Source organism: Rhea pennata, chromosome 5 (assembly GCF_028389875.1).
Source record: "Rhea pennata isolate bPtePen1 chromosome 5, bPtePen1.pri, whole genome shotgun sequence".
NCBI lineage: Eukaryota > Metazoa > Chordata > Aves > Rheiformes > Rheidae > Rhea > Rhea pennata.
This window is the reverse complement of record NC_084667.1, coordinates 44,790,009-44,815,735: the sequence shown is the minus strand read 5'-3', so window position 1 is coordinate 44,815,735 and position 25,727 is coordinate 44,790,009. Positions and strand designations below refer to the sequence as shown.

At 40.0% G+C, this 25,727-nt stretch overlaps 1 protein-coding gene and 1 pseudogene across 1 annotated transcript; one reads left to right on the top strand and one right to left on the bottom strand.

Moving 5' to 3' along the window:
* The first annotated feature begins 7,668 nt into the window (after window positions 1–7,668).
* On the top strand, window positions 7,669–8,664 carry LOC134141445 (olfactory receptor 5F1-like). Its single transcript, XM_062577677.1, has one exon. It carries the CDS (start codon window positions 7,669–7,671, stop codon window positions 8,662–8,664), a length of 996 nt encoding a protein of 331 aa, XP_062433661.1.
* A 12,140-nt stretch (window positions 8,665–20,804) lies between these two features.
* On the bottom strand, window positions 20,805–21,779 carry LOC134141444 (olfactory receptor 5AR1-like; annotated as a pseudogene).
* Window positions 21,780–25,727: the final 3,948 nt, after the last annotated feature.

Below are 25,727 nucleotides of genomic sequence, written 5' to 3'. Positions count from 1 at the left end.
CAGAGTTGTACAGGGACAGCCCTGAAGAGCTGGAAGTTACTACTCGCTACTAAGGATACAGAAAAGCAAGGACATAATTGCTAATTTTGGGAAGGGGCTTTTCTTTCCTCCCTGCCCCACTCCTTCAGTAACCACCTCCATTCATCCTCCACAGAAATTTTCCAGGATTCTGCTGTGTTAGGGTCTTGGCAATTTTAGTAAACTGCTGCCCAAAGCAGTGCCTCTGCTCTGCCTAGTAACCTGAGAGAGATGGCAGGAGAGAAAACAAATTGGGCTGGATTATGTATACTGTCAAGTTTCAATTATTTTATTATAAAAGTTTTGTTTTGTTTTGTTTCAGAACAGGCAACCTATTTCATAAGCAGGGGCAGTGATGGACTTCAGCACTGGATTTCTCAATTGTCAGTTTGATTTCTCTCAGCTTTAAGATGTATCCCTTTAAGAAGATATTTTGTGCTGGTGAGGCAAAATGGAGAAACTGTGGAAAACAGTATGAGGCTGATACTTATTAACTGATGACTAATAATATTCGATGGATGCTATGTTAGAATGTAAGAACAAGTGTGGAATTTCAGATTTTTTAAAATTGTTTGAGCTGTAATTGTGAAACTGTAATTTTCCTAGTTTCTTTTTTGAAGCTTTTCCTTTCCTCCAGGAGAAATGTTTGTGATTTCCTTTGCTTTTCTGTGAGGAAACACTATATAAATTATTACATGTATTGATTTGAAATAATCACCCTGACTTTGACAAGGAAGCCAAATGCAAATTCCAAGTAGATTACAGTTTTGAGGAGTCTGTGTCTAAAGACTCAAGGCAAGCATTTTAGTATAATTGGTTTGTCTTTCCAGGAAATGACTTAGGGTGATTTTAATAAGGTCTCAGTAGGTACAGTTAAAAAACTTTTGTCTGACAAATTGCAATGATGCAACTTGGCAAGTGAGTTTGCGAGTGTGTTTAAATTGGCTCCAGTGTGCATTATTAAAATTTCAAGTTCTTTCACTCCTCAAAATTAGCAGCTCTCTCATCTTACAATTAGATTTGATTATTGTTCTAATCTAGGGACAGTGAGCGACTACCTTAAAGGAAAAGCATCCTGTGAAATCTGGCAGGATGTCCACAATGCTTTTGTTGTTTATCAAGAAAATCAGAGACCCTGGTCTAATTTATTTCATTTAAAGATGATGGGTCAAAGAGAGCTGGCTGCATCGCGCTGTTGGGGGTGCAGTTTTAAAACTATCTGGACTAAACTGGTTTTGAACTATTCTGTTTTTTGTTGGGATGACAAACAGCTGACTGAAGAATCTAGTCTACATAGCAAAGGGAGTAAACTCAGAAATGGTTCCTGGCAAAAATAAGGCCAGTTCACAAGTGTCACTGTCTTCTTCTGCTGTCCCAGGACTCCTACTCTGCAGATTTCTTCTTGCTACTCCATCTCCTTTGCAGAATCTGGAAAATATGGGACAAAGTTTTGATTAAAAACCCAAATTTTAATTTAATTTTAGAATAAACAACATTTTGAGGGAGCCTACCAGTGAGTATGGAGCCCACCTGCAATGTGAGATGCAGTGAGGGATTATTCCCTTGCAACAGAACTACCTTAGAGCATCTTACGTCTATGTCTGAAACACAAATGGCCATGAAAGAAAAAAAGGATCATTTTCAGGCTCATGTCTGAAGTCAGCAGCTAAGGTCTGTAATTGGCCTGGGATCATAATGAGGTCTATAATTGGCCTGGGGTCTCCAATTCTTAGTTGGAGAGCTCAAAACCTGACTATTATTCAAAATCAAATTGCTTTGATTGCATTACAGTAGGAGCATAGTTCTGGTGTGGCATGAGAGGACTGAACAAAGCCCTTCTCCAGCCAGACAGTTGCCCCTCTGCTGCCTACATAAACCCCATAGTGACAGCTCCTCAGGTATAAGGCTAATGATCCTCAGTGGAGGCACCAGTCTGCAGGGTTACACAATGCAATAGCATGTACAGTACAAAAAAGAGGCCTACGCAAATCTAAACAACAGTATGGCATACATAAAAAGACTCTTCCTATCCTTCCGAGCTTTCAATTTACTTTGAGATCCAAAACTAGGATTCAAAATCTAGGAAGAGAAACAGCCAGGAAATGATGATAACAATGAGTGTGTAGATTTAGAAGTCTGTGGCTGGACACCAGCAGGAATAACTGCTTATTTGTTTTATTCTAGTTCTTGCACTGTGGATCAAGATGAAACTCCAGGAGAACTTGGAGACATGTTTGGAGAGCAGGTGCCTTTGGCAGGGCAAGAGTTCCATAGGGAATCTGCAGATTAGACTAGAATGCAGATTAGAGATAACAGAGCGTTGTCGAGAGGACAGTCTGCTGCAGGACTTGACCATGGCCAGGCCTCTGAAGTGACAGAGGGAGAGAAACTCCCTCTCCTGGTGGGCCAAGAGGGCCAGGCTAGTTTTCTGCAACCAAAAAAGCCACCGAGAGCCGTTAATCTGGAAAGCAGGACTCAAAGGAAGAACTATTCTTCCAAGGGCTCACTGAATTCAGAGTATGTGTTGAAAACTTATGATTTAAACTGCTCCCCCAACAGGCCTGGGATTTTTTTGGGGCTCAGTGTATCATCAACTATACATGCATGTATTTTGCAAATAAGATCCCGAGATATTTTTTAAGTTACTATTTCATCATAGAATAGAATGGAAGAACTGTAACTTTAAAGTGCACATCCTGAATTAGAAATTTCCTGTGATAGCCATACCAAAATAAGTAGGTTGAGTAGTAGCATGTGGGTTTGGATAATTGAGCCATTTGGATTAATAAGATCTGGAATAAAGAATTTATACTGCGCTACATATATTCTGCAATTTAGGGGTATGAAATAGTAACATTTGAGGGAGTTACACTACCCAAGTATCTCCAAACTACTTTGAAGTATTCATAGGTGAAGAATACTACCTGTGAAATGGAATTTTTATCTAGAGCAGAATACCCTTTTTATAAGCAATATGTAACGTCTACTTGCAATTGGGCTAAAGGCTTCATTTTTTTCTGAGTACTACTTCACAAGTACTGCAATTATTGCATATGAACTAAATATTTTAGTATCTAGAATACGCAGAGGCTAGTAATGCTATTTTTTATGAAATATTTCTCTACTTACATAAAATTCACTAGGCCTTGGTAACCATATGACAAAACTGATAAAAAGAGCATAATACAGACACAGCTGAGGAAGGTAATTGCTGATGTTTTCCTGAGGGCTTAAAGACTGCATTTGCATTTGGTACAGAATAATGGCACATACAATTCACAAGCATCTTGGGGATCAGTAACATATTCAAAGTCTAGACCTTTGTAGTCTTGGGCTAACAATATCACAACCAACCTGGTTAATTGGAAGGCTTGATTAGATTTGGCTAAGAACATATCTCAGATATTTTCCTATGTTTCTACTTTTAATTACTCATTACAACTAAGAATATGTCTACAATGACACATCTGAAAACTAGATGTGGTGTTGAAAGCCAGCAGCCCAAAGCTCTCTCTATGGTCATGGGAGACTCTCACCTTGATGGGGCAATGTGTCCCAACCTAAAAGAGGTTTCTAAGATACATGACGTGAACCTCTCCTTGGATTTATTTATACTTTCACCTGTAACTACACCACTACCTTTTATAAGGTACATTTTGATGAGATAGTTAGCTATACCACATACTTCATGCTGATGGCTAGTGATGTCTAGTTAACCAAATGTCAGATGTGGCATTGTAGCAAGATTATATTATCAGCACTGGGATCCAGATTTAAGGTCTCAGATTAGAAATACTGGAAAGGGAATATCTCACAGGCTGGAGGTCCATTACTTTGTCTAGTATTAGCACATCATCACTTAACTATCTGTACAGCAATGTATCACATAGAGATTTTGTATGAAGTATTGCCCTCTTGTGGCTGTCCAACAAAGGATGGGTAACTCAGAAAGGTTTTAGCTAGTTGAGATCACATTAATCTGTTTTGGGAAGATGGAAGAGCCCTAGTTCTACTCCTTGGCATACATGAGCTTTATCTGTTCACTGTGTATTTCTGGCATGTGTTGGATTTATTGCATAATGATTCTGTTCTCTGTTTCAAAAATTCATGGGCTATGTGATTTCTGATGGTTCTAGGGCTTACTGCAGTACATAGACAGACAACTGGATGTCATAAATTTATTCCAACTGAAGGTCTACGCAAGCATTGAAGGGTAGATCAGTGTTTGGTAATCCTTGGAGAATCCCAGCATATCTTCTAACATATACATGACAGTCTTAATTTTGTAAGAGTCACACACTGTAAACATAGAGAACAGGCTTTAGGACTGATTGATAAACAATATTATCCATGTTGACATTGCCGAAGTTATTGGTTGGTAGTACTGGAACAGCAACATATACGCCATCCTGTACATCTGGAGGGATGTATTACAATAAATAAATGCATGGGTGCTTTCTGGAACAAGAGTGTGATTTTTTATTGTTCTCCAATGTAGTGCTGGTAATTTGTATTCATTCTTATGCCCACACATCCACTTCAAGTAGTGCATGGTTTTCACAAGTAGTTTATCTTTTGTCATTTCAGGAGGGCCTATGCAAAATTAAAAGGTTGCTCCTGTGAAAGAATCAGATATTGTCCATAAAATCAACACAGAAGGAGTTTAGAGAATGCTATGCTAGCTGTCCTTGCAAAGTCATTATGACACTTCCACAGCAGTCATTCAGGGTCTGTTCTTTGCTCTGCAAGGAGACACCGAATGTATGTTACCACTGCCCTTTCTTAAGGTATGTTCTTTTGCTGGAAAGCTGTTGCCCCATTTATTTTGGCCTAATCTGTTTAAGTGATTGATTTCAGACTTCACATCAAGACAAACTGGTTTAAAAAAACATTTGTGATCAAGCATTCTTAAGGCTGTCATTTACTGTAAAGAAGTCACTTAAAATGATGGACTCTCTTGAGATACAAAACTTCAGTAATGTAGATGGGCCCATGAGGCAGAGTTGTAGGACCTATGGAGAAAGACAACATCTATTTCCTTTTCCTGAGAGTAGACTTAAGTTCAAAATCACCTATAGGAAGATCCTAGAACGTAAAACTCCTAGGAACTAAAGTATTTAGGATGATAAAGTTCCCTTGTAGCCAAGAAGGCCAATGGTATCTTGGGGTGCATTAGGAAGACTGTTGCCGGCAGGTTGAGGGAGGTGATCCTGCCCCTCTACTCAGCCCTGGGGAGGCCTCATCTTGAGTCCTGTGTCCAGTTCTGGGCTCCCCAGTCCAAGAGAGACATGGAGCTACTGCAGAGAGTCCAGCATAGGGCTATGAAGATGATCAGAGGACTGGAGCATCTGCCCTCTGAGGAACGGCTGCAAGAGCTGGGCCTGTTTAGCCTGGAGAAAAGAAGACTGAGGGGGAATCTTATCAACATCTATAAGTACCAGAAGGGAGGGTGTCAAGGGGATAGAGCTAAACTCTTTTCAGTGGTGCGATGGAGGCAACAGGCACAAACCGAACCACAGGAAGTTCTACCTGAATGTGAGGGGGAATTTCTTCACCGTGAGGGTGACAGAGCACTGGCACAGGTTGCCCAGAGAGTTTGTGGAGTCTCCTTCTCTGGAGATATTCAAGACTTGCCTGGCTGCAATCCTGTCTAACATGCTCTAGGTGACCCTGCTTGATCAGGGAGGTTGGACTAGATAATCTCCAGAGGTCCCTTCCAACCTCAACCATTCTGTGATTCTATGAAATACTTTTATCACATTTCCAGCTTCCCTTTACTTTCTGATAATATTCTGAAAAAGCCTCCCATGTCCAATAAAGATAGCATCCAAGAAAGCCTCAGAGACAATCCTCCCTAGATATTATTCTCAGCACATATTTATGAAACCTCATTAAAAAAAGACACTTGCTCTTGCAATCAAACAAATTATGTCTGTATGTTCCTATGTTGCCACATCTGGATTGACCTCTTGCTCAACAGACTGTTGTTTCCTAAGTCAACAGTGAAATAGCTTTTTTCTGTCATGTGAAGATATTCTTATCAGATGTGGAAAGAAAAAGGACAGTTACATTTCCTGGAAATACGAATCTGTGTGTATTACTAGTAATGAATTCCTTGTAGCAGTGAGTATTTATGTGTAAATTTTCCATTTTATTTCACCTGAATAACTTGTCCATTTTAAGAATACGTGATGCTGTGCTTTAAAGCATTCTGTCTTCCTACTGACGAAAATATTTCTTATGGTATTTTAAAGTCTGACCCTAGTCTTTTTCAAGCTGGAATAAGCTTTTATGAGAACAAAAGGCAAGAAATGAGCCTGCTGCAGATTGGATATCATAGTTGCGTATTTTATGTTGTTTCTTTATATGACAATGTGTTAGTTATTTACACTACGTGATCATTGAGATCTAAATTTCAAAGAGGGATGTGAATAAGATACTATTTTTTCCCTATGTTCCTTGGGTTTCCCTGTGTTCTTTGGGTGTTGGCTGGGGAGTGCAAACAATTTGGCTGATCATAGTAATTGCTATAATGGTTATCAATAAATAATTTCCTGCATAAGATGCAGCTAGAATATTTTGCCAGCTTTTGCTATAGAACCAGTGTTCTGCAAATACAGAGTTACTGTTTAATATAGTAAGGTATAGGGAATGATCCTTCAATGCCAAGTCTGCTTAGACTTCTATGCACTGGAAGAGGGGAAAAAATTAAATGTCTGAGTAGATCCTCAAAGTGATAATACTGTTGTTATGAAAGTCTTTGGGCCAAAGGTTATAGAAAGAAGTGAAGTCTTTTATCAATACTGGATTATATTTCATTTTTTAATCCCAATAGATAAAGTTGAAAGAGCAAAATGCATTCTGGGTACACTATCCCTTCCAGTGACTACTGGAGGTGGGATTCCTCTGTGCTAGCATTACTTCACCTAAAAATTAGGTCTCTAGTTTCAGCTAATCATCTAAACTCTTTTGACAATATTAACATCATGAAATAATTTAAGCTGAAAGGACTTCTAGAGGTCTATATTCCAACCCCCCTGATCAGAGTAGGGCTATCTGCAAAGCCATATTGGGTTGCTCAGGGCCTTGTCTAACTGAGTTTAGAACAGCTCCACGGAGGAAGAGGCCACAACCTCTCTGGGCACTGTTTCCAATGCTGTAGAACTGTTGTGAATTTCTTGTTTCTTATTTCTAGTTGAAATTTCCCTTGCTGCAGTTTGTTCCTGTTGCCTCTTGTCCATTCTCTGTGCATCTCTTAAGAGTCTGATTTCATCTTTATAACCTCCCATTAAGTAGTTGAAGTTTGCAAAATGCCTTAGAGAGAGATGGTGGATGAAGATGAGCTATAATTGTTATCTATTGCCTTCAACAATTCAGCTATCCAGAGTGTGAGAAGTCGAATTGCACACAATGAAGTAAACTTTCTTGATTAATCGCTGTATGCTTGACGCCTACTTTTTGCCTTTTACATTAGGTATATGTGAGTAATATGCAGATTTTTGAGTGAGGTGAGACAATCTTGCAAGTGTTTTGGAACTGCTAAACAGAAAAAAAGATCACAGTTTTTGACAGAGGAATGCAATTTTGACAAAGTTACTACTTCTTTGTTCCAGGTACATCTTTGAAATCATTTCCACAATGAAAGATGAGATGGAGAGGGTGAACATGTCAGCAGTATCTGAATTTATTCTCGTAGGTCTTTCTGATGCTCCGGATGTACGTTTTCTTCTCTTTGTGCTGTTTTTGCTCATCTATTTGGCGACCCTGGCAGGCAACATCACAATCTTTGCTGCCATTAGCACAGATACTCGCCTGCACAACCCCATGTACTTCTTTCTTTGCAACCTGTCTTTCCTGGATATCTTATGCCCCACTATAACTGTACCAAAGATGCTGGAGGCCTTGCTGTTTGAGAACAAAGTAATTTCATTCACTGGCTGCATGCTCCAGCTGTTCTTCCTCATTGATGTTATAGGCACAGAGATTTTCCTCCTGGCTGTGATGGCATATGACCGTTATGTTGCAATATGTCATCCACTGCAGTACATGAATATTGTGACTATGAAAATGTCTGCTTATCTAGCCATTGGCACCTGGATAGCAGGATTTTTGAATTCACTATTGCACACATCTTTCATTTTTACACTCTTCTTCTGTGATTCTAATAAAGTTGACCAGTATTACTGTGATATTCCCCCTGTGCTGGCCCTCTCCTGCTCTCCTACTTACACCAGGGAACTGGTAATTCTCACAGTTGCTGGAATCCTTGGAAGCAGCGCCTTTCTGGTCACACTGATCTCATACGTCTATATTCTCTTGACTATCCTGTGCATGAACTCTGCTGAGAGCCGTCACAAAGCTTTCTTTACTTGTGGTTCTCACTTGACAGTGGTATGCCTTTTCTATGTGACTACGATTTGCACATATGTACGAACTTCCTTCAGCTACTCACCCAATCGGGATAGGATCATTTCCATGCTCTACGGGATCTTCACTCCCCTGCTAAATCCTCTAATCTACAGTCTGAGGAATAAAGAAGTTAAATGTACCCTAAGAAGAATGACCAGCCAGGTAAGAACTGCTTTAACAAGACAAAAGCATCTCTCTCAGTCCCTGTCCTCCTCTGGAGACCAAGCAACTGGGTAGGTACTGCAATTTGATTTCTCCCAGTCAGGTGAAGGACTCATCTCCTTGAACTTTAGCTGTCTAAAATTTAGATGCCAGGATCAGAACTCCTTGCCTGTACTTCTTTTACAGTTAAAAGGATGCGCCTCTAGAAGGTCAACTGGATGGCATGACTTAGCTCATTATCATAAAAGGAGGTGAGCTATAGTTTGCTGATAGACATAGTTTTTTCTGCACTGAGCACAGAGTAAGCTTAGATACATAGACCTTACAAAATGTGAATGGCAGGAAGGGATGCTGTAGGCATACTTAAAGATACACATCCTTCTGTACTAAAGCAGTTTATATGTCTAGGGCACCTTTTTGTCCATATTACTTCTATGAAAGCAGTTGTGGGCAATTTTTTTGCCCAAGATTCACCTAAAGGAAAGCTCCTTTGCCTTCACTTAAGGTCAGAAATCTGGGTGTGTTGTCACCAGGCATACCAAGAATCCAGCTGCAATACTCACAAAATGAACAAGCACGCCAGGCCACAGTTTGCACAATGCATCTCAAAATCAGTTTGTGAGGGTGGAAATCAGCTCCCATAAATTGAAATGTGAACTGTGCTGAAGTCTACGTATAAGCTAGTTTTCTAAGACTGCTTTTCTGGCTTATGTAGAGGCAAGAAGACTTTGCAATTACAGGAATTCTGTGAACATTTCACTAGTAAGCCTCAGCCTTTCTCAGTGTTTGCATTACTGAAGGTAGTTTTATAGAGTGTGCTTTAGGTCTGTGCAAGTCCCTAACAGGAAATAGTGTTTCCGTCCAGGCAGAAGTGAAAATGTGGCTGAAAAAAAGGTAGAAATGAATGCACAAAGAATCAGAGAATCACAGAATAGTTGAGATTGGAAGGGACCCCCAGAAATTGTCTGGTCCAGCCTCCCTTCTCAAGTAGGGTCAGCTAGGGCAGGATGCCCAGGACCGTGTCCAGATGGGTTTTCAATATCTCCAAGGACAGAGATTCTACAGCCTCTCTGGAGAACCTGTTCTAGTTAGTGTTCAATCGCTCTTGCAGAAGAAGTGTTTTCTTAAGTTCAGATGAAATCCCCTGAGTTTCTATTTGTGCCCATTGCCTGTTTTCCTGTTACTGGGCACCACTGAGAAGAATCTGGCTCCATCTTCTTCACACCTTCCCATCAGATATTTATAAACATCAATAAGATCCCCTGCCATGAGCCTTCTATTCTCTAGGCTAAACAGTCTCTGCCTTCCTTTGTAAAAGAGATGCTCTAGTGCCTTCACTGGACTCATTCCAGTAGAGGGAGATTGCAATGCAGACTCCTCTGTGTGTGTGTGTGTGTGTGTGTGTGTGTGTGTGTTGTGGCTATAAATCTGGGTGCATCTTAACTATACTTCTGTGCTGGGATGTTTAAACACTCATGGCTGAAAATAGACCTCAGGTTTGTTAAAGCACTATGACCTAGCATCCCAGCTTTGGTGCCTGGTGCAAAATAATTGATATGACTCTTTTGCACACTACTCTGTACTGGAACCAGATGTCAAGGATGTGTTTCTTAGTGGCCTTTTATTGTGGTTGCTACCTTTCTGTAAAGGCTAAGGTAATGACTGTTTCCTGCTGAAAATAGCTCTCAGTGCTAATGAATATGCATTCTTAATAGTAAATCAGTGAAAGTATGAAAATATTTTAAGTTTTGTTCACCCTCAGCTGCGGGTCATGTTGACAATGGGTTCATAATGTGTTCTCTGATTTTTTTAAGTATATTTCAACAACTTTAAAAATAGCATGATTGTCTGTTACAATCCAAAACCATTTAAATTCTGAAGTCAAGCTTTAAAAAGTTGGTAAATGCCTCCATGAATTTTTCATGAAACTTTTTTTCTGGGGAGGGGGAGGGTTGCCTCTGTTCTCATGTTGACATCACAACAGAGTTGTTGTCAATAGGGATGATATGAAACAATGCAGATGAGGCATCTGTACCAGAGCTTTCTGTGCAGTTCCCTGTGTAGCTGGTGAACAAATCAAGAAACCTGCATTCATCCCATCCCAAAGTAAATATTTCTCATATGCCAGATGAACTGCACCATCACAGCACTTTTTCTCTTAGCTGAAAAAAAGCCTTGGAACTATGCATGGATGTGTAATTTCAGTGTCCAAACTAGACAATTCCTACATATACAGTTAAATAAAAATCAGCAGGTCATTGTCTTCAGAACTAGTTCAATATGACTACTACTATTTAAATAATACAGAGCCTATCACAGTATTGGCATGCACTAAATTATGTTTGTCTGTCTTTTTCCCTCGCCCCTCTGCCCTCAAGACAATTACAGGACACAGTTTAGGGTGACTCCTCATTAGTAGTTTGTACATGGCTAACCCATTTTGAAGAGGTAAATGGGAGAAGAGAAACGATCCATTTGAATGTAAGCCATGCTATACTCAGTTTCTGGAAACAATAGTCTGTGTTGACAGCTATAATGCCCCTTTTTACCCTTTTCAGTAAGGTCATAGCAATATAACATTTGCCAACAAACTGAGGCAACTAGATAATTGCTTTTGGTACCAACAGTCATCAACAGCATTTACTACCGATATAAATGGAAGAAATCTCTTGGTAATTGTGGACTAAACTGTCACTGAATAATATGGAAATATTTTCTGTAGTTAAACCATCAAAAAACAGAGTTCAGATGTTTCTAAAACTATAGGTAAGTTTTGACCGTGAATTTCCAAACATTTGCTTCTGAGTTGGGAAATGAAGCAGACTGTGCTCATCCTGCACCACAGATGTCTGCATCTTGACAATACTAGAGAAAGAAGACTGAAATCAATATTCAGTGACATTACATTCCTGCTGTTGAAGGGACTGTGTCTGTACTTACCAACAGTTTCGGCCATTAGGGACAAATTCAAAAGACTATTTTGCTCTTCCCATGAGTCTGAACAATAGTGAGTGTACTAAGCTATTGCAGCAGAAAAGTCTGGCAAGTGATTGTTCTACAAGTTGACTGGTAACCACTGTTCAAATAACCTATATAGAACTTTCTCCAAGAAAGCAATGGTTGTTCATGTCAAAATTATGATGGTGTAGAGCCTCCCACAACGTTCAGTGTCCTGACCTACAGTAAGGGTGGGACTCAGTTCCCTAAATGCAAATTTTTATGATGTTAAGATGACTCAGTCTATTGGGTATCTATTCTGGTCCCTAGCTTCTGGTCCAGAAAAGGTACAGACAACTCAGTCATGTTTAATTTCTGGTAACTAGTGAATAAGACTAGACATCTTATACTGCTAAATACAAAAAGAATTGCCTATTAAGAGCAGAACAGGTGGATGTTTCCATAGTATTTCCTGTGATTCTTGAACTGACAGAAACTACATTCCAAAAATAGTCATTTATTCCAAAGTCATCTGACAAATTAGAAGACATACAAAGTGCCTGTTAGTCTGGACTTTAAAAATGCACACACACAAAACAGTATAGCCCTCTCTTCTAAGGTTTGTTAATTACTCTACAAGGTTCCAGAAATTACCAGAAATTGTGGGAGGCTGTAGAGGTCTAACACGGGGAGGAGTAGGCATATCTAGTTTCCTTGTAAATTCAGGGATTCTAGTTGCTGAAAACAGGACTGAGACCAGAGGCTTGCTCATGAAGCATTTCCTTTTTGACACTCCATCAGCTTTTTGTACATTAGATAGTGTATCTATTTGGAGAATAGCAATAAACCACTAGTACCAGTCTGAGGGCTGACATATGCTCAGTGAGTCAGCACTAATAAGACCCACGCATATGCACAGAAAGAAGATCTGTATGGCAGCTCATGTGGGATGTCAGTGAAATAAACACTCTCAAGATTCTCTGAGAGCACCAGATTAGAATGAGCTATCTGAGGGTCCAAAGTCACATCTCCTGTAGCAGAGCAGATACTATGAGAAAGTGAGGAAAACCAAGGGAAGGGAGGAGTGGATTCACACACCTCACTCTAGAAGAATCAACTGGAGAACAGCAATCACACAGCCATTTGCCCATCACCACAAGGCAGCTCATGATCTGTCAACCCTTCATGCCCTATTCCTCACCATACCACAGGCTTGAGTTGCCTTCTCAGAGTGCCTACACCAAACTGTCTTAGCTCTATGCTATGCTACTTTTCTCCTGAGGTTTCTTACCTTCCTCTGTAAGTCAACACATTCTGTTTCATCTCTCAAGCCCTACTCTAGACCCCTTATTCAGGCTGGGATCAACATTACTGCAACCAAGGTCACTTCTGCACTTAAGCAGAATGACAGGGGTGCTGTTGAGCACATGCACTGATATAATAGACTTTCTCCACAAGAGGCCCACAAATGAGCCCTCAAGCCCATTCACTGAGGTCACCAACAGGACAACCATTTAAATGAAAAGAGTCAAGTTTAGTCACTTAAACATTTTAAAATAGGTCTGGACATACAGGGAAATTCACTGCCAAGCAGGAGACTTTTCAGAGCCAAGGACTGAACTCAGACCTAGTCTCCCAGTCCCAGAGCTAGTTCTCTATGTAGCTTAATTATCAGTATACTTCTTCATCGTCTTCTTATGCTGAAATAATGGCCTAGGGAAATAGGCCATTGCCCTATAGGCCCTTGCTGAAGAGCTCAGAGATGGAAGGTAACTCCAGATTCTTAAATGTTTCATACCTACAGAAAGAAGTGACCTCATTTAGTAATGAAATCAATATCTAGAAGATGCCATTCCCTAGTACAAAACACAGCAGTTGCTTTTAGGAATTACTATTATGCTAAGGTTGAAATGCTGGAAGCTTACTGTAAGTAGGAGAAACCATAAGAGTAAAAATTTAAGGGGAAGATGCTGACAGTTCATATATTGAGATTTGGCCCAGAGGCAGTACAATCATCACAGTCTGAGAAAAGGCAAAGGATGGAACTGAACACCAATATATCAGTTTTTATCTTCCAGGTGTATCATTCTGCTATAGTGCAATGCAGCCAGTCTCCTAATACCACACTGAAACACTCGCATGGTGTTAACCCCAGAAGAAAGGAGCCTCCTACCAAGTAATTGCATCTTCAACTGTTAATGGCTCCTTCCCTATTCCATCCATTTCCTTTTCCCAAATAGGAAGATTAGTAGAGTATATCACCTCTGCAGGACACTACATGTCCTAGAAAAGGAAAGGGAAGACAGTAAGTCAGATTACATCCCACCTCACCCCCCCAATCAGACTAAATATTGTAGGATGTGCCTGCATGCCCAGCAATCCTTTTGTCTATTAGTGCTTGGCTTTATCTACCTAGGAGTCATTAATTTTGCTAATTATTCTTTTGGGAATGGAAAAAAAGGCAACACTTGTAAGGTGTGGCTCATGACATCAAGAGGAGTCACACCTCATTTTTACCCTCTGAGTATAAAGTCTTGCTTTCCAAGGTGGAGACCTGCCATCACCATGTTTAAAGCTCAGCCTTTTCCTTGCCAAGGAAGATCAAAGTCATGTTGGTATCAGCTATACCACATGGAACAGATTAAATAGGGAGATTATGGGCTCCAGGTTGCAGAAGGCCATATAGATTAATAGTGACCTCTAAAAATGCAAGGAGATTGGCTGCATTGCACTATAGCAGAATGATATACCTGGAAGATAAAACCTGATATACTGGTGTTCAGTTCCATCCTTTGCCTTTTCTCAGGCCGTGATGGTTATATTGACTCTGGGGCCAAATCTCAATATATGAACTGTCAGCGTCTTCTCCTTAAATTTTTACTCTCATGGTTTCTCCTACTTACAGTAAGCTTCCAGCATTTCAACCTTAGCATAGCAATGATTCCTAAAAGCAAATGCTCACTCTCCAGAGAAAGGGACTTTTCACCTCCATGGATAAATGTTCCTTCAAAACCTTTGCTTTCCTGGCCAGGTCCTCCATGTAGCTTACACTGGAGAGGGAAGCGCAAGATTCTACTCAGGCAAAATGGTCCAAGTGATCAGATGCTGATCCAGCCCTGAGAAGGCTTGGATCATACCAGTTGAAATCACAACAATTGATCTAACATGTCACTTCATGCAGTTTGCTTTCATGAGATGTCGATTATGAATTCCAACAATCCTCTGGCTATTCAGACTGAATAGTCTGCATCGTGTATATGCATGATACGCATATACATGCATACGTACTGTTTCTGGGTTAATAAAAAGTTATGAATACTTGTCTGTACAGTAGCAGTACAAGTTACAATATACCTCTACCTTCAAAATTTAGCTTCTGAACAGCAGCTAGAACTATAGACAAGGAGTCAAAGCAAGATACTTCTACATTGTATATAATTTTTTTTCTAAGGAGTCAATCACCACAGCAACTTTCCAGAAAACCTCTAAAGCAAAATGGGACTTCTGACTCAACCCTCAGATATAAGACAGCAGGAATTATTCAACTGAACATCAGAAATTTTATTCTAACACTCCCTTCTGCCTCTGAAAATGACTAATTGATTCCTAAGTTATGATTCCTAACAAGGGGGCTTGAAGAATTTATGCAACATTTTGGATATAACTTGTGCAGACACTATTGCTGGGATTCTGTCCAGGATTAAGATATCTAAATTTAGATGAATTAGATGCCTAAATTTCCAGTATAGTCACAAGAGTATTCTAAAAAGCTAATTAACTGACCATGCTCTACTGTAGGGTGAGCTGAATAAGTACATTTGTCAAACTGAATTCTAGCCACTGACAAAGCTAATGCAATTTGTTTAGGTTGTCACAGAGCGTGAATCACACATCACACTTAGCTGCTGTAATGTTTCTTCAGCTTCAAGCTGGAAAGCCAGTGAGCAGTAATATCAGTTTCTAATGCCCGAATCACTACTGCAATTTTGTATGGTCTTACCTCAAGCTAGTCATGCAGCTGTCTTAGTTCCTGTTCCTCCTTGCTCTAACCAGACTCCAGTTTCTTTTCTGGATCATAGAAATGAAACCTTGACCCCCAGCACATACCCACCTTCTTCTGTAGCAGAGACTATCTTTCTCCTCGTTTACAGAGGAGAGTGGAATCTACTCATGAATTCTGCTTTGCTGCTTAGTGCATGTAGATGCATGTAGTCATTCAGCTCTTACGCCCAGATTATACTCTTTCCCAGAAGTGGGAAGGTCCTACATCTCTTATAATCTACTCATGCTCTGATCCCTAGATCCTACTTCCAAACTGTGGTGCTTGACACAAAATTTCTCCAGAGCTTCTCTAGTCACTAGCAGCCTTTTGAAATACTTAGTGTGAAAGACAAACTAGAGATGCAACACTTGCTCCCAGACCATTTTGCTGCATTTCTGTGACTTAACAAATATTGGTGGGTCTCAGCTGCCCTACTTTCTTATTTAGCATGAGATGGCTGGAAGTTTAAATATTGGAGTGGAATGCCAGGTATCTCAAACCCTCTGAAAGAAATGCTTTCTAGCAGTACTTCTGGGAGATATAATTTGCTTACCTTGTATTTTTGAGGGCTTCATCCAGGGCCCTACTGTATGATAGAGATGGCCATGGGAGACTGCACACACCACACACATGGCTTCCTGGTCTTCCTTGCAGAAGAGATTGATGACCTCGTGGTGCCGGCATCATTCTGCATCTTTTCCTCGACAAAAGGCAATTGCCTGGTTGTCTCCACTATGCTGGCCAGCTGCTGGTCGAGGTACATAACTCGCTGAGCCCAAACATGCAAAGACATTGGGCAGATGAAGTCCTTGACCACTGGCTCCCAGTAGTGGGTGATGCAGGCTCTACAAAAGCTGTAGCCACAAGGAATCATGACAGGGTCCTGCAGGTAGTCACGATAGACAGAGCAAGTGGTATCTATGTTAAAGACCTCCAAATGACTGAGGGAAGCTATTGGTGGTAGTGCTATGGGATGGGCACAGACTTCAAGAGACAGTTCCTGTACCCTGGTATAGGAATAGTCACCTGGGGAAAAAAAAAAAAGAGAAAAAAAAAAAGAAAGAAAAAAGAAACCCACAGAGCAAATAGATCACATACATGTATTATTCACCTTGTGGACTCAAGGAAGCCTAAGAATCAGGCCTCATAGAAATTCTCTCCCAGCTTGAGGGAGGACAAGATTAGAGAAAGGATATGGGTTATATAACTCAGATATCTAGCTCAGCTTCATTGCAAGCAGTAAGAGCTCGTCTAGCAACATGTCCTGGACAGTCCAAATGATAACTCATAACATAGCAGTTCAGCGTAACAGTTCAATCCTAGGTACCTTTCATTAATCCACATCCCCTTCCATAAGAGAGGTGGGAATTCAGAGTGTCAATCCATTTTGAGTGAAATGTACCATTAGAAAGCACATGTCTTTCAGTCTGACACATTTCCCCATGCTTTGAGGTCAGGGACCTTCCTCTAAGGCAGGAGAGTATACCTACTTTGGCTTGTCCTGTTATTCACTGACATTCAAACAGTAATTTAAGTAACAAGCAGTAATTTAAGTAACAAGCATTCATTGAATTCCCCAATCCCTTGCAGGAGAAGCAGTTCTTTCCCCATATCAGAAATAAGGAGCTGAAGGCAGGCTGGAAATAGCATGCATGTTAGCAAGCATAGCAGAGTATCGAATATTTCTGCTCTGTCACCTACATACAGACATTTTTCCTTGAACTCAGTACATGGTAACTAGATATACAAAGAAACAGAAATGAGAGGCACCACTGTGGCTTTTCTGTTTGTTTGAGAACTGAAAAATAAAGTAGGCTGAGAGCGTTCTCTTTTATTACATATCAGAGTATTACTTCTTTCATAGGTTTAGAGATAAGAATGAGTTCTATTGCTTAGTTTTTAGGGGCCTACCCTTTCAGAGCATATTCTGTAAGGGAAGTAAGAGTCATCCTTACTGGTAATGTATGAAAGAAGAGACTAAAGAGAGCTCTTTACTTTCCATTTCTTCTCTGTAAGAGTGATTGGTGTGCTTTCTCTCGTTGAGAATACCCTTCAAAAGTTTCCCAGCTATACAAACTATACCTAGATGAAGATTCGGGTCTCCTGACTGTGAAGATCTTGATCTGAACTGACTTTTGGAGGAGCCTCCATTAACCTAGGTTACAGATTAGCTGTAAACTTTAGCAACCTGGAGCACTACTAAGGGGTTTAAAATCTGGGAAGAAAAAAATCTACCTTCTGTTCAACTTTTATGGCTTAACCATTTTATTCAGGTAAGATATTTCTTTGTAGTAGTACTGTGAAAACTAAGCCATAATGAGCATACTTCAATATTTATTTTGCTCTACAATCTTTGTTCTAGGCATTTCTGGTATTTGTAGGGTATGCAACTCTAGTTTGGGGGGGAGGGGGCTGGGCTGATTTGGGTAGGCAATTAGTCATACACTTGTTCATCAGACCTCTCCAGGATCCTGGAACAGAGCACTAGCTGCAGAAACTGGAACCAGGGCACCCTTCTTATATCTGTTGCCCTTGGATTTGAGAAAAGACTTGTTGCAACCACATTCTTGCTCCGTATTCATTCTTCATTCTCCTCTATCAGGGGAGTTGCGGGGGAGGGGAGGGAAGGAAACAACCATAGCTTTCTTATATAACATTTTCTAACCACAAGGTGCTTCCCTGCTGCAGGGTCATAGAAAATTCAAGATAGATAGTAATTTTTCCTGTGGCATCATAATGCAGTATATCTAAAGGTTTTTTTTTTTTTTTTTTTTTTTTTTTTTTTTTTTCTGGAGACTGGCTTTAACATTAGGACACTGAACTTTATCCTTAAATTAAGCAGTGTGAATAACTTATTTCCCACACAAACATCCCTTCACCTATCTCATGGTTTAATCCCAACACTCCTTGTTGGGATTTGAGTCCACTATTTGAGTCCACTATTGCTAAATGGCTTCAGCATCTCTGAGTAATACCTTGCTCTAACACTAAACAGTAACAAAATGTCCCTATTTTGCAAATTCCTACAGAGGCAATACATGTTTCCATGTGTTAGAGGGCAGAAATCCAAGGGTCTGCACCTTGTCTTAAAGGTGGAAAATGGACATAGAAATCCTACATTTAAAAAGAAATGGAAAAACAAATATTAATTTGTGGTTTTAGGGATTAGTTATTAAATCTCTCTCCTTTCCCTGTGTGCTGGATGTATGTTCCCTGGGATGTTGCAGAAGTCATTCTACACTTTCCAGGGTGACCCCTTCATTGATGTTAGGAGAAACAGTGCAGGTTTCTTTGACTGCAGAAGCAACTTTGACACATGTGGTATCATCAGAAATATAAGTTTATTGTCCTGTTCCAAGCTATGTTGATCAGATTCAGGATTAATCAACAGGTACCCATAAGCAGCTCTAATAATGTGATTTTCTTTCTCTTATGGTTCATTTTTCTCTTTTTGCCTCCCAATTATGCTTCCCCTTTTGACTACTTTTTTGCTAGTTTTATACCTATATTTGATATTGATTAAGTTGGTAACTATAATCTTACTGAGCAACTTTGCGAAGACAGAAATCCTATCTCACTGTCTTTCAATATCCTTCGCCTGTAGAGAGTTCCTCACATACCTGATCACTGCCTCTATAGTCCAGCAGTTTCTCATGTTTTTATCCTGTTAGTATAACTTTGGGTCATGGCTAGCCATCTGCCTACATACTTTAATACTTCTCCACTTAAAGGTAATATCAAAAGGAATTGCCCCATTTCCCGTCTCTCTCTGAGTGCCTCACTGGGTCTCTTTGTGCTGCCTCCCTATATGGATTGCTCCTACTGTGATGGGAGGCTGACTCTACTGGTTCAATGCAGTTTGTCACATCAGCTGGCATTAAGTATTTGTTTGTAAGTCCTTGGGCAATCAGTGTTCCATTTTTTCGGACAACACCTGTGCTATTTTCCCAGCATACCCAGCCACTTAGAGTAAATCATTGTCTGGGCACAGGGGTGTGCAGTGATCCAATCTCCCCAAGTATACATCCTCTTCCATAAAAGATAAGCCTGAAAAAAGGCTCATTCTCACCCAACGGCTAACCTGAAGGTTCCTGCAGGCCACCAAGCTACCAGTCTCTGTTTTTATCATGGCCTGTTCTTAACTTCTTTGGTTCCATATGCTGTGTCTGTTGCCTTGTATAGTTTTCTTCTTTATCCCACTGGATTCTCTATGGCATGTCATTAACGAGGCAGATCCCTACCACATGAACAACAAGCACCTCCTTTACCGCATCTCTTGCCATAAATAAGAATTTACTTCCCACACCATAATTATGCATTCAGCTGTTTTCTTTGGGTAAGATTTTATTTGCGAGAAGTGCTCACCAAATGATCTGACCATTAGTCACAATGTAGATCAATTTACCCCATTTTATCCAGTGCTAGGAATGACCTTCCCATCATAATTTGGAGAAGGACTAATACACCAGGTCATAGTATATGCGTTGGTCTCTTGGTCTCTTGCATTAAACTTAGCATCAGGATTTCACTGTATGAAGTCCTAATGGGAAGAGAGATGAAGGGATGTGAGGTGATCGCCTCTTTCCTGGCAGCCAATCTCTTCCTTCACCCACCATTTCAGGTATTACCTGAGCAAGTGAAACATAGGAACTACTGGAGTATATGTAGAAATTGGCAGCACATAGCCATCATATAGGGTCATCTTGTATCAAAGTGTGGTATGATCTGACATATGAGCTTGGTGGAACTGCCGTTAAAACTTAGACTCAACTGGCATAAAGGAACCCAGAAAGCCTAACTCAGTTTTAGACTTCTATATAGCAAATATCTTAAATAGCTTAAAAATCTCAAATATCTTAAATTTAAGGTACATCTTAGTATCTTTGGCTTCCAAATAAACAAACAAGAATGCATATAATTATTCCCACTAAACTTGTCTTACAATGTCTGTATTTGCAGAGATCACAACACAAGATCAGGTGGAAGGCACATTATGGAGTAATGCTACATTACGTCTGAAAAGTTATTTCATAAGGACTGCTTATTACACATCTCTCTCTTTAGACTAAGGGCAAAGGGAGACCCCTGCAATAGGAAGAAGGTTTGCTTTGCCTCTTTCACAAAAGATAGATGTGGCAACAGACAGTCTTGGATATTGCTCCCCTTTCCTTTCTCTTTGGCGGGGGGGGAACTCACCTACCTGCATATTTAATTAATGTTTCAACAAAAGGGTGCATCATTTTCTTTCAGTTCTGCTTGGAGTCTTGAATCTCTGTTGTTTTCTTGGAGAGGAATACAGCCTTACTATTGTCCTTTGAAGGGCTTCTTTGACCTACTTGTTCCTCAGGCTGTAAATGATAGGGTTCAACATGGGAATTATCAGGGTATAAAATACGGAGATGATCTTGTCATGCTCCACAGTTTATTTGAAGTAGGCCTTAAGTACATGAAGGAGCCCATCCCATAGAACATGGTAACACCAGTCACATGGGAAGTACAAGTGGAGAAAGCTTTACATCTGCCTTTGGCAGATTTCATCTTGTGGATGGTGACCCTGATGCGTACGTAGGAGATGACAATGAGGAGGATAGTGGAGGTGACAAGCACAGTAGCTCAGGTGAAATGGACAATATCAGTGAAGTAAGTATCAGAGCAGAAGAGTTTCAGGATGGGGGGCACATTGCAGAAGAAATGGTTGATGATGTTGGAATTGCAGAAGGACAAGCGGAATATAAATGTCATCTGAACAGTTGCATTCACACAGCTCATGAAGTAGGAGCCACATGCAAGGAGCATGCAGAATCTGCTTGACATAATGACAGGGTAAAGCAAGGGATTGCAGATGGCTATGAACTGATCATACGCTATCACGGCCAGGAGGTAGCACTCTTCTGTCTCTGCAATGCAGAACAGGAATAGCTGAGATGCATATGCTGTGTACGATATTATTTTGTCTCTGCCACAAAGATCATCAGAGTGCTGGGTATCATGATGATGGAGTAGCTGACATCTAGGAAGGAAAGGCTGCTGATGAAGAAGTATATGGGGGCATGGAGCCTGAGGTTGATTCAGATGAGCACAGTCATCCCTAGATTTCCCACCAGCGTGAATGAATCGATCAGCAGAAACACCAAGAAGAGGATGACCTCAGGTTGTCTGTGAAGCCAAACAAAATAAATTCTATCACCACTGTGTGATTCCCTTCTGCCATCTATCATGGGTGAGAAATCCAGGGTTACACCTAAGAAAACAAGACAAATGCAAGATGACTGTCAGAATGCCAACATGACCCTAATCAAGTTGACTGAGGATGAAGGTTTAATTTTGTGTATATTTTCCTATTCATGTTTTTTAAGTTTTGAACTCCATTTATCTCAGAGACATTTTCTACCTTTCAAAAATCCGTGTTCTTTCTGTGTACCTTGAAGGAGCACAAGTTAACAGATCACACCTGTTCCTGCAAACTTCACTACTTTTCCCTCCCCAAATACTTAATTTAACTTCCACAGCAGACATCTGCACTGCAGGCATTAGCTCCACCATATTTGTTTCACCTCAACTATATTAGATGTTCACTTGAAGATGACTTGCATCATACCCTAGAAATGCTTTTTTTCACATGTTTTTATAGACGTAGTCTAGGTATTTAACTTTGCACATTGCTGAGATATAAACACATGCTAAACTAGGAAAATCTCTCAGACAAAAAAAAAGGGACCAAGGAAGTCTCTACTTACCACTATGCCAAAATGATATTTTGGGGCAACTATGGTAAGCAGCAGACAAAAGCTGGTGGCTTGGAAAAGCTGACCTATAAGCATTAGTTGTATTTCATCTTGAAAAAAAGCAAGGCTCCTGTAAATCTGAAACTAATCGGAAAATTACAATCAAATAACTTCTCAAGTATGTTCTACTTCAGAAATTTAGAAATAAGCTTTCTGTGCCCAGGAATGGAAAATTATGAAGAGATGTTGGAATAACGAATCTTGTCCATTTTATTTTTTTTGAAGGAAGAATGCACTCCACCAACATAATTCCCAGAAACTTTTGCCTAATTTGTTCTTTGAACTCTTTAGTAGCACAGTTTTCACAGAATCCCTAGCTATTTATGTTTGTTCTTTAAAAGATAGTGATTATTAAATTTTCTCCTAAATTTTAATCCAAAATTTCTTATCACAATTTAACGGAAAAAAACTTTTGTCCCAAGCATTATGGCATAAAAACAAATTTTCCCCTTTCATTTTTTAGACATTTTTCCACCACTGGTTTTAACACAGTTTTAATGCCTTTTTTTCTTTTTTTTTTTTTTTAGTATATAGCTTTTCCTAGACTGTGTCCAGAAAGGCATTAGCTCATTTTATAAATTATTATCTTCAGTCAAAGAGTTTGTTCTCATGGTAATTTTGCAAAACATAATCCCAGAGAAATGAGAGAGCTACTGCTTTGAAAGCTCCTAAAACGAGGTCACACAATCTGAAAAGAAAACAGAGATTATTTTCAAGAATGCCTATATTGTTAGATGGGGGGAAGGAAGAGGAAGGGAATTTGTACTTCCCTGATGATATAAAGAAAAGGTGTGAAGTAGCTCATCTTCTGCATTCAGGCTTGTCAATGGAACTTGTATTTGCAACCTATTATTGCTTACTTTACCATTATGCTTACTTCACATTTTAGCATGCTGGGTGTGTTAGTGTTGCCTCTCTTGTCAATTAACTCTCCGGTAGATGAAGCAGAGAAAGAGGAAGAAAATAATGCAGCTTCAACTGCAAGATGTACCATCTCTATTGTCTCCAAAGAAGAAGGAATTTCTGTCTCTAAATCTTTATCTTTACCTGAACCAGGGACAGAGCTTGCTCGTGGGAGAGGAACGTCTCCAGCTCCTTGTCAGAAAGGAGATATTTTAGCAATTAACATGCACTTGTATATACTTATGTTCCATGTGGGCGCAGAATTCCTGTCTGGCCACAGTATCTGAACATAAGGCAAGGCACAATGGGACAATTAAAATGTCCTTTGTGCTCCCTGTGGAGATAACCTGTCCCCCCATTACACAAATGGTCTTTCTTCCTCACATTTTTAAAGAGATTTTTTTTTTCCATGTGGTCCTCTGTGTTATTTTTCTTGTTTTCTTCTGCTATGTGGTAACCTAGGTCATAACCACCCCCCCCACACACACCATTTTCCAAACTGGGGAGCGAAACATAGGGAATGAGAAAAAGATGCTTCTGTTCAGTAGAGGAGAAGGCCATTCCCCCAGACTGCTCTGGAGACTTCAGCCACATCAACCTGTCTTGGTCTTCTGAGGCTCTAGGATATGCAGGGGTGAATTAAACCACTGGAGAAGAGTGACACTTAGGCCTTGTTTTGCATTCTGTGAAGCTCCTTTCGCAATCTGTGTATTGACATCAGACATGTGCTTCAGCTGATTCTGAAACATACTAAAGACATAAGAAGCACAGATATGAGTTGCTGCGTTCTCTACACTTCTAACTTCTACACTGGGACCCCCAATATGTGAAATATGACAGTAAATTAATTCAAGGCACAAACTAATACTCTTCTAAGATGCTTCAGTTAAAACAACTATGTATGTATTTATGTGTAGCCAAATCAAACAGCTTGACTAGATAAGTCAATGTTCTTTACACATTCAGTCCAAGAAAAGTAAGTCCCCAATCCTTTCTGTTTATTAATTTCTCTAGATCATTCAATTTAATGGAACATTTGCCCAGCTACAGCTGTTCAAACTTGGAGTGAGGAAAAATTATTGACATTTGAGATGAAAAGATGAAGTTTCTGATGATTAAAAAGGTTCATAGATTCTGTGAGGAGAAAGTTAATCAACAGAGATGTCAGAAAGGAACAAAGAGTGTATTCCTCTGAAACACAAAGTCTGTAGACTGCACAGTGAACCTACATAGCCTACTGTGAAGGTCACAGGATTAATATGCTGTCATAATGTGAGAAGTACTAATGATATAGCGGAAACTAAGAGGCAAAGTTAAGGCTCACAGAAAGGTAGATGAAGACCTGGAATTTTTTGGTTATATTTTCTGAAATGTTCTTAGCATTTTATGGCATACTAAGGAGAGAGTGGAAAAATATCTATTTAAACAGTTAAGATAATTGTATGAGGAAACCTTTAGCTTCATTAAGGGTCTAAGAGAATTCTGTAATAAAGGCATCCTATGCAAGAGGAGTAGATTTCATCCGAACAACTAGGAAACCAAACTGCTAGCAAATCAGAAAGATGTTAAAAGAGCTTGAAAGTAATGGGAAAATAAACAAATATGGAAGGCTGTGTGGCTCCAGGGTAATGTTTCTAAGACTGAATATATGAAAATTCTGTAGCAGGAAGTGAAGGCTAAGTCAGAAGATAGAAAATGAATGGAAAGCACTGAATAAGGTTCCAATTAATGCAAGAGGCTTGAGAAATAAAGTTTCCCCAAACTTTAATTTTGGGCCTAAAATGTTGGTGTTCTTAAACAAGGTGGACTGGAAATTTGCTGGAAGGAAGACTGCTAGCAGGACTTCTAATACCAGAATGCAGAATAGTTAAGTAGTTGGGGGAAACCCTGCTGGTGGCAGAGCAATGTGGTATGTTGAAGATAAATGCCTTAAACAATCCATCTCAACAAGTAGCACAGAACCTGCATGGACTAAAATGTGAAGAGCACAATAGTGAAGTTTTTCATTTGCTGCTGGGTAATGCCTCGTATGAGGTTCAAAAATGCACATAGAAGCACCCTGATGACAGTGACTCTAATATCCTTAACTTTAGCTATGTGTCTGCAGGAATAATAAAAATGAAAATAATCTATGATACTTGCTCTAAAATTAATCACAGGATCGCAGAGTTACCAAATGCTTTCCTTGCTTCAGTCTTCACTGCTAATGGCAGCCCTGAAGAATCCCAGAGCCAGGAGACAAGAGAGAAAGTCTGGAGAAAGGAAGTCTTTCCTTTGGTTGAGGAGGATAGGATTAGAGATGTTCTAGGCAAACTTGATGTCCACAAATCCATGGGTCCTGATGGGATGCAGCCATAGGTACTGAGGGAGCTGGAGGATGTTGTTGCCAGGCCACTCTCCATCATCTTTGAAAGGTCCTGGAGAACTGGAGAGGTGCCTGAGGACTGGAAGAAAGCCAATGTCACTCCAGT